General features: G+C 37.3%; 1 protein-coding gene across 1 annotated transcript; it reads right to left on the bottom strand.

Annotated features, from left to right (window-relative positions):
* Positions 1-157: 157 nt before the first annotated feature.
* On the bottom strand, positions 158-9586 carry LOC130217094 (acidic mammalian chitinase-like). Its single transcript, XM_056449111.1, has 11 exons — positions 9505-9586; positions 9405-9431; positions 8165-8369; positions 7969-8025; positions 4855-5020; positions 4103-4227; positions 3825-3948; positions 3157-3339; positions 2960-3076; positions 2745-2886; positions 158-643 (listed from the first exon to the last, which is right to left on the bottom strand). Exons 1-11 carry the CDS (start codon positions 9527-9529, stop codon positions 375-377), a joined length of 1440 nt encoding a protein of 479 aa, XP_056305086.1. The 5' UTR covers positions 9530-9586; the 3' UTR covers positions 158-374.
* Between the last annotated feature and the right edge of the window lie 312 nt (positions 9587-9898).

Here is a 9898-nt window from a genome sequence, read left to right as displayed (position 1 = left end):
AGTAGGTTAAATAAATATTTTTATTAATAGAAACATGGGCGTTTATTCAATTTTTTTCACTAATGAATATACAAACATAACAAACAAAATGTTTGAAATTAGCCGTTTCACGGTGTTACAAATGCAGTCCCATTTAAAATGTGAAATAAGCAGATGATTAATGCTTCAGGTTAGTTTTAATTAGACAAAATATACATCTCCAACCATCTAAATGTAGCATTTTTCAAAAGGAAGCAGTGTTATATATTTGGCTATCTGTCCAATTTTAAAACATTAACACAAGCATGACAGAAAGGAAATTGTGGCATTAATGGGCCCAAATATTACAGAACTACTTAAAACATTTACTTTGTCGTGTAACAGTTATAACATGGTTACTTAGGCCAGTTACAGCATTTACAGTCGGGATAAAAGACAGTCTTTGCAGGACATCTCTGTATGAAGGTCCTGCCATTGGCACAGTGAATGTAGATCATCCTGTCAGCTGGGTATTCGTAGATGCCATCTGATTTGCCTGTACAGAAGTCTGATCCTGAGGGTTCCGTCGGTATAACAGGAGGTCTTGTGACAAGTACAGTAGCAGATGCTGTTGTCAAGCTCCCTCTGGGCTTAACTGTTGTGCCTGGAGGGATATATGGGAACTCTGGAGGAAGAAATGTTTAATGTTTTATTGCACGCCTCTCTAAAAGAATTTATTCTGATTTGCATTCAAATATCAGATATTTCCAATAATGGAATTTCCAAACAGATGACCATGGCAACACTGTAACTAGAACTCAAATGTTGAAGCTCTAAGATAATATAAGATAATGAAGCATTATGAGCCAATTTCAGCATAAATCAGTATTTTATGTTTGTACAGTATTTACCTTTTGTTAAAGTAGTCAAGCAGTAAATGGAATAATATACAGTCAGGAATTTCTTATTGCAAAATAAACTTTGATGGTGATTTAAAATACACTGTACATTACCTCTTCTTATATATAATCTTCATATATAATCTTACAAAGGCAACCACATTAATAATTATCATTATTAGTCAGATATGTATAGAAGCTTATTTTTGGCATAATTGAATAATCTTGCTTTGGTAAATCATAGTTGTGACACACAAAGTGGAAATTTGGAGTCATACCAAGTGAACTATAAGTCATAAATACGAGATCCAGAATGGCATTAAAGGTTTAAATAAAATTGAGGTATAAGTCATAATTGTAAGATTATAAAGATAATAAGTTTAAGTTATAATACTAAGTCAATTGTGGGATGAAGTTAAAACTTATCAATCAATTATGAGATCTAAAAGTAAATGTGCTAAACGCTGTCATAATATGAAATATTAGTTTTTCATAAAATACCGAGTTGTAATTATGAAATCAAAAGTCAGAATTAGGAGATGTAATATTAATAAGTTTTAAATCTATAGTTATGACATAAGTCAAAGTCATTATTATGCCATTCTACATGACTTATGGGATCATTTCAAATTTGTGACATTCAATGTCAATTATGAAATCAAAAGTCATAATTATGTTGTCAGTTATTAAAACAAAAGTTCAAATTAAGAGAAATTAAGAGATAGAAGTTTGTAATTATGAGATGACTTTATTATTGTTATTAAGGGATCAGATGCTGATTTAATGTAATGCCTACAACTGTCGAAATATAAATGTATATAATCTAGTTTCAAACTAACAATAATATTTATATAACTAAAAAGTTGTATTTTTTGGGTTTTTAATTATATCATTTCATTAAAAACAGCCAGGGTGTAATAGACATTAACCTTTAGCTTCCTGAGCACTGGCTGGTCTCAACGACTGTGCCTTTGTCTCTGCATCAAGCTGGTCAGGATAGGTGAAACCTCAACATCTATTCAAGATCCTCAAACAAGACCTTAACTAAACTTGACATGCCCATTTTCTGTCTCCACCTTTAGCCACTACTCCTGAAACATATAATAGACAGGACAACTCTGTCCAAATTAGACTCATTTAGACTTGCTAGACTTAGGGTTAGGGTTAGGGTCATGGTGTTCGACTGCAGAACAACCAACACAATGAAGAATTCTGCTTGAAACGAGCCTCCTGGACTGGGTTCGCATATTTCCAGCATAGCTAATAACTGATATTAAAATCATAATTATGTCGTAAAGTTGAAGTATTGTAAAAACTGATTTTTTAATCTCCGTATTGAGTTTATCATGTGTTTATCTTCAACTAAAATACACATTACATTACATTTATCATAAACAAGTTCTGTTGTGAGATTCTATCCATACACAGGGTGAAAAGTCACATTTAATCTGCTCCTACGTCATCAACTACATAGTGTGTGTGGTTAATTGAGGTTGTGTCAGCAGGAAATTAGCTTGCTCCTCAACATTTTAAATGTTTTTTGATCTGCTGGGGGGTTACACGTATGTTTGCAGCAGCAGTATGTTATTGTCCCAGACTGCATGTCTGTGAATATGCTGAAGGTAGCAAGTCACTGTACTTGCCCTGTCACAATAATCAAAGAAGCAGCAGTGTAACAGACCTATGCCGCCAAGACCAAACAAAGTTTGCCATTTACATATTTATTACCATACTAAATCTCTCAGAGAGTTATGATAGAATTGTGACTTTTATCTCATAATTTCACCCTCTCAATTTTTAAAATCATAATCATGACATAATTTCATTCTGATTTTCAAAATAATTATTTGCTTTGTTGTGGAAATAGGCTTCACAGAGATGGTTTACCACTGTTGCTGATATTAAGCAGCGTGTGGAGTTGTCCAATAAGAGGGTATTTGCCCTGCTCACAGAACTGACCACTGAAGTCATCAAGATCCAGAGCCCAGACAAAAGCTCCTCCAAAGCCTTTCTCCTTCAGGTAGTCCACCTAAAACAGACCAAGCCTAGTAACTGAGAGCCTGAGAACTACATTTATATGTGTTATACTTTGGCATACTCACCTTAGTCTTGAAGCTTTCCTTGTTATCAAATCCCACCCACTCCTGTCCTTTGGTTGCATAAGGAACTTTCTGATCATCAATCTGATTCACAGTGGCTCCTTGGAGGAAAGTACAGATCTGTTTGGAGATGATCAGTCAGTAAATCTTCTGATTGTATTTCCACAATGAAATTATGCTTTTAAGGCTGAAGCTTAGACCTCATAATAGGACCAGAATCCAGCTTCTCTGGTGTATGTTCCAGCTGAAGCAGCACCTGTGGCTGGAGCTCCAACTCCACTGACTGCAGACGACAGGCGAAACGTTCTTCCATATGCAGCAAAGCCTATCCTCAGCTTCTCCACAGGAGCACCCTGATCTCTCCAGTAGGTCATTGCAAAGTCCTGCATTGTCATGAGCATTTAGTTATTTGCTGTTGTGTGTTTCTAGATTATTCTAACCTGCAGTGACTCATGTGTTGCATTGAAGATGTCTGAATAGGTGCCGCATTCAAATTTAAACCTTTAAAACATTTTTAAAATTACATTTATAGAAAATCAAGACATTTATGATTTTACAAAAGATTTGTGCTGCTAATAAACTCTTTTTTTCCTTTAAATTTTTTTTTTTTTTAACTTTTTTCAACATTGATAAGAGAACAGTTATTAATAACTGAGTACCAGTAATTGTTAACAACTGAACACAAAATCAACACGACAGAATAATTACTAAAGAAGTAATGAATAATTTTTAAAAATATTTTACAGTATTTATATTTTTTTACTATATTAATATATATATATATTTAAAAAATACAAATCTTATTTATTGCAGACTTGGTGTACATAATGTGACATTTTTATAAAACAGTACAATCTGTTCATCTTACAGTATTGTAGTAGATTTTGTCTCCTATGTCTCCAGAGCCTCGGTACAGTGGACTGTTGTGTCCAGTGACACTCTCCCATGAGCCGTGGAAATCATAGGTCATGATATTGATGAAGTCCAAATACCTGCATCACCAGAGGGAAATATCAGTTTCACAGTCAGATTGGGTTTGGTTACTTAAAAGCAGCTGAATAATCATTTGATTTGCATTTTAAGAGACATTGTCTATTAGCCCATTTCATGATTCATAATGAACAAAAACTCCTCAAAAACACATACTTGGCAATTTCTGCAATTTCATAACCAGCATCAATGTTTCCTTTCCCAGCAGCCACTGCAGCAGTGAGCAGGAGTCTGGGGCGTCCAGTGGCTGCACTCTCTGCCTGATAAGCTTCTAAAAGCTCCTGTTACGATCACATATTTAGGTGATTCAGAATTTAAAATAAACTTGGAATACAATCAAAGCCTTAGATTCTTTACATTTTTAAATAAATGTTATGACATAAAATGAAAAAGAAACAGTTTTTGTTATTTCTGAATTCTGCTGAAGAACATAATCATGTTTGAAAGAATCTTATTGAGGTCATGCCATGTAAGTCCTGCTGTTATTGCAGCAAAACAGGGAAAAATTCATTCATAGTCCTCTTAATTGAGCTGTTTCTGATTTTTGTTATCACCCACAAGGCCATCTGAAATGTATACGACTTTCTTTCCTCAGTCAAAGAGAAATTAAGGATTTGAAGAAAAGTGTACCAGGGTTATCTCTGTCTAATCTGTTCTGGTGTACCTCAAGGCTCTGTTCTAGCTCCTCTTCTTTTTCTTATCTGTATGCTACAACATGCTAAACTGATAAACTACACTGTTGAACTGATGAGATACAGATTTATTGTAGCACTTCTTTCTCCTCAGTGTTTCCTCTCTGTAAGAGTAGGGGGAAATAGTTTTTCTCCAAAACCGTATTTCTGTGACTGAGAATATTGTTGGTTTTAATATGAATCGTTGTGAGAAAGAAGATATAAATATTCATGTACCTTACAGAGCAAAGTGAATCTCTGCTTGTCTTCTGGAGGACTTCCACGAGAACCAGGATACTCCCAGTCCAGATCCAGACCGTCAAATCCATGAGTCCTCAGAAATGTGATACTGGACTGAATAAAGGTCTGTCTGTTTTGTGAAGTGGACACCATGCTGCTAAACCTGAGATCACAATGAGGTGAGAAGCTTTGTGACGGTGAAAGAAACACAGTTCCACTTTAATCAGTCACTATGTGTTATGCCAGCAGATTTTACAAGAGATTTTGGAATCTCCATATAAACAATCACTCTGAAATGCCTATAAAAGGCCTATGGAATTGATGAGTACAGCTTATCAGAATTTGCTTCAGAGCCATCAGGGGTCTGAAGAGTTGTTTATGCGAGCACTGAGCAGCAGTTGAATCTTGGTGCTTCACTGGGTTAGAAAACGAGCAGTCTAAGAGAGCAGATTTCCTAAGAGAGCAAAACAAGATGTCACACCAACCATAGGCTGCTGGATGGTGTGGTTTCCTAACAGCGGACGACATTCACAAGCTGTATAACAAGCCTGGGGGTCCAGCAAGTTGAAGAAGTTTTTGTGAGCTGTTCATATTCTCACTGTGAGAGCTGAGATCCCGTCTCACTCTTGCAAAAGTGCAAGTCACCCCTGTGGCTCCCTGCAAGTCAGTGATCGCTTGGCTAGGTCCGAGGATCAAAGTGGGAGCTAATCCACCAGCTGATTTCCTATGGACCCCTCGCTTCTCCACAGCTCACCGCACCCAGGATTCAGATAAGAGTGTTGGTTTATCCCTTGGGTTGGCAGCACTCTTATTCAATGATTCCAGTGAACAGATGTCTATTGCGGCATCTAAGGGTGAGTTATAATGCTCTGACAAGTGTCTGGGCCCGCTTCTGCCCTCTGAGGTGCCTGTGATCCAGGACCTCACGTCAGGTCATTTGCATTTCACTATGGTCAATACCTCAGCTACTCCTGTCTTGTATGAGGAGATTGCTGACTTCCTGTCTTGTATGTAATTGAGCCGGTCCCTCCACCTGAGGTGAAATGCGAGTTCTTCACCCTGTAATTCATTATACCTAAGAAGAGTTGTGAGCTACGACCAATCCTGGATCTGTGCACTTTAAATCGCTATCTGAACAAGGGGGTATATGCTCCCATCGCATGTCAAAGTTTGCTGTCCATCTGCTCCTATGGAGTCATATGCAGTTGAAAATGCTGTGTGTTGTTCACATCCCAGGCGACTCAACCATGCATCATTCAGACTCTCATGGCAGCTTACACTCCCAGGGGAATGGAATCTCCACCCTTGTGTGGTCCAGCTAAAATGGGCACAATTTGGAGGGGCCCAGATCGACATAATTGTTTTCCCCGAATCCGCCCTTTGCTAGTTGTTCTATTACCTGACTAAGGCCCTCCTCATCATGGATGCACTGGCACAAAGCTGGCCCCAGGGCATGCACAAATATGCTTAAGTGACCTATGCTTAGGTGTCCTGCTAATGGTGGTTGACACATCACTCTCTCTATGAGGCGCACCTGCGTTCTGAAGTGGTGTCCTGAAGTCTAGTCAAGTTTCATGAATAGTGCATTTCACACCAAGAAGACTCCCGAACTTGCCCTTTCAGTGTTGTGCTTTCCTTCTTTCATAATAAGTTGAAGCAGTGGCTATCACCCTCCACATTGAATTTTTAAAGTTGTTGCCCCTCTTGGGATCTCATTGTAGTTCTGATGGGACTGCAGAGAGATGATTTTGAGCCACTTGACACATTATCTCTGACAATCCTGTCACTTAAAATGGCTCTGCTGGTCACGTTTTCATCAATCAGGAGGGATTTTTGGTCAACAAATTAAGCCTGGAATTGGGGCCAAGCTATTCTCACACTACCCTATCCCGAGACTCTGTCCTGTCTATCTGGCCAAGGTCCTTACTACTCCTTTCAGGGACCAGTTAATGAACCTGCAAGCTTTAAGTGGAGCCAGACCCAGACTTTTTATTACTGCATCCTGTTTTTGCACTGTGCATTTATGTGGACTGCAGTCAGAACATAAGATCCTCTGAGCCATTATATTACATTACATTGTCTGGTATTCCTGCTTAGTCAAACTGTGTTCTGGCGATTGGTGCCAGCTAAGTGTGATATGTGTCAGTCAGCCACAGTGAGTTTTCTCTCCATAAGTAAACCAGTGTCTTACCTACCACATAACCATCTTACTCATATGTAGTGCTCCCCTGGATAAGGCTAGTCCATATGCGCATATTTGTTACGGAGTCTTCCCATTTGGGTAAGAAGTGGCCTCCTCAGCATCCTTCCTTTTTGGAATGGAATGCTTTCCATGCCTTACTGTTGTATCACTAAAAACCCTAGCCTCAGCTTAACTAGGTAAAATACAATTCCCCTAAATTTTAACTATTCCTATATTCTAGTTATTAGGGCCTGAGGGCATTGGAAGGTTGCACCTTTGGTGTTACTTTGGTGTTACACTTTACATACATTTCATGCATGTTATGTCTCATTGTCATAGCAGCCGAATATTCTGTTTAAAGCTGCGGTCACACTGGACTTTTCTCCCCATAGACCTCCATTCGTACTCATGCGAATGCGTCAAAGCGGACACGCTAGCTAGTGCGTCAAATTTCACAGATGGCTGCATTGGAAAGTTCAAGCGTGGTGACCTGCCAAATCGAATCACTTGACTGTGTGAGACCAATCGAGGATCAAAACATAACCTCTCTGGACAGAAATGTAAAATATGGAGCAATCGCTTGCTTTTTTTAATGTCTAATCATCATGTTTAATCCTGCCCCTTTTCGCAGCGCTGCACAACAGAATTTCGCATACACAAAGCCCGGTGTGACCGTAGCTTTAGTCAAACTTAGCTGCAGCTGAAACTTATATACTCCTCTAATAACAGAATGGCGGCACCTGTGGCGCTGCACCCACCAATTCCATAGGCATTTCATTGGCCCTTTTTTATACATTTCAGAGGGATTAGTTATCTGCCAATTACCCAATCAGTTGTTCCGACATAACATATCCGTTCCATCCTTCAGGGAACAAGGGTTACCTCTGTAACTAAGACATTATGGTTTATTAAAATACAGCAGAACTTACTGAGCTGTGCCAAAGTTCCATCCGCCGACAGCCAACAGAGTTTTCAGGTTGGGGTTGCTGTCAAGTCAAACAAACATTAGCATTAATCTTCACCCTAATGCTCTTCAGCAAATAATGACTATTTAAATTTAGATTACATTACATAATGGATTAAAGCCGATAAACAAATATATGCATGGAGAAAACATAAGCGCACCTTTGTTTTAGCGCATTAAAGGACTGGTAAAGAGTTTCATCATTCCATTCGTAGGTTGTCAGTTTATTTTCATTATTAATTATGGAAAAGGCATAAATTAAATGAGTGCACAGATGTGGATCCACATTAGATGGCATGTACTTGCCAACATCAGGTCTGTACTGAGACCAGTTGGTGAAGTAACATGCCAGTTGGGAGGCCAATCCTGAACAAATAAAAAATGTATGCATTTATAATGTATTGTATAATGCCATTTTTAATAAATAAATATATAAAAATTGCTAACAAAACAAAACAGCAACTATTTGACATTATTGCAGACACCCAATTTAATGAACCAATACAACAACAAAAAAACCTAATTGTTAAAACAAACAAAAATCTTTCCAACCTGTACAAATTTTACAAACACTTTACAAACTGTACAAACAGTTTACAGCACAGTTTAAGTATTTATGAAAAAACATATATTTTTTGTCATAAACATACATTAGCTTCATATACAATACATATACTACACCACTGAATCAGTTCAAAACACTTCCTGTGAATCAGGAATGCCAATATTTATTACAGCATGCATCATGTGAAGATTCAGCCCCAAATACTTATCAGATTTATTATTTATTATAAGCTGCAAAAAGACAGCCCACCACCTACTCAATATTCCATTCTAGTTGGAAGTACATCAACATACTAAAATAAAACATTTAAACAACTTCTGGTTCACACAGTACAGGACTCCTACTATTTGTTTGAAGCACCCTCATTTAGTTTTGTACTGACACTATACAGTTAGGATGATTCAAGCCATTTTTGCTGTCTTTTAGACACACACAAACATTTTAGACAAATGTTTTAAAAACATTTAATATCTTACTTTCTTATTCTATTTTTTGTCAAAATGCAATTACAGTAAATACGTGACAAACATTTCTGTAATATTTGTTAGACAACTGCTAACTTTAGTCAGTGTGAGGTCTGACTGAGGACATGATAATACACACCTGTCAATCAATATCAGTGGGTGGGTAAATGGCATATACAAAAACTTAGAGAAAACCAATTATCTGAATGTAAGATGAAAAAGTTCATAACTTAAAACTGCAAGATAGCAATTTTCTACGAAAAGTCAGAATTGTAGTGTATAAACACTCAATTATGAGAAGAATTTTGTTATCAATAATACACAGAATAAGTTTTTTTTTTATAATGAAAAACAAATGAATAGAAAACTTACCAAAGTGACACAATGCCAGTGAAAAGCCTGAAACGGGGTAAAAATGAACCATCAATGTCTTTATTAAAAAGTATGTTCTGTAATATCAACAATCACTTACCGGCTATAAAAATAAATCTGCTCATCTTCAAGCGATGGTTGTATCAGCCAAGAGTATTTGTGTGCTAATGAGGTATGAATAGAAGAAATTGTTGTTTATATTACCCCCAACACACTGACCTCAATCCTGCATGATACAATGATTAACCAAAACACACAAGACCTGAATTTCCCCAAAATAGCTGTTTACTGTCATCTGGTCTGAATGTTGTCAGATGGTTGGGAAATCAACCATTGCACTAACATTCTTTTTTGCATTGTGATTGTAGGGGTGTTTTCTCCCCTGCCTCAATGACTCACTCAAATATTTCCATCTAAAACATTAGTTTAAAAACATAACCACCTTGATAACATGTTCAAGCATATGTCTAAGTGCTACTTGCATAAAGACAGAA

Source organism: Danio aesculapii, chromosome 23, assembly GCF_903798145.1.
Source record: "Danio aesculapii chromosome 23, fDanAes4.1, whole genome shotgun sequence".
In the NCBI taxonomy this organism is placed as follows: domain Eukaryota; kingdom Metazoa; phylum Chordata; class Actinopteri; order Cypriniformes; family Danionidae; genus Danio; species Danio aesculapii.
Note: the sequence above shows the minus strand (reverse complement) of the source record. Positions and strands in the feature narration are given on the sequence as shown.

Excerpts from the sequence above, each read along its gene's own strand:
- LOC130217094 (XM_056449111.1), bottom strand. The coding sequence starts at position 9,529 with ATGAGCAGATTTATTTTTATAGCCG. Across the intron at positions 3,340-3,824 it reads ACAAAATCTACTACAATACT|GACTTTGCAATGACCTACTG; the intron begins GTAAGATGAACA and ends ATGACAATGCAG. Across the intron at positions 3,077-3,156 it reads GATTCTGGTCCTATTATGAG|ATCTGTACTTTCCTCCAAGG; the intron begins GTCTAAGCTTCA and ends ATCTCCAAACAG.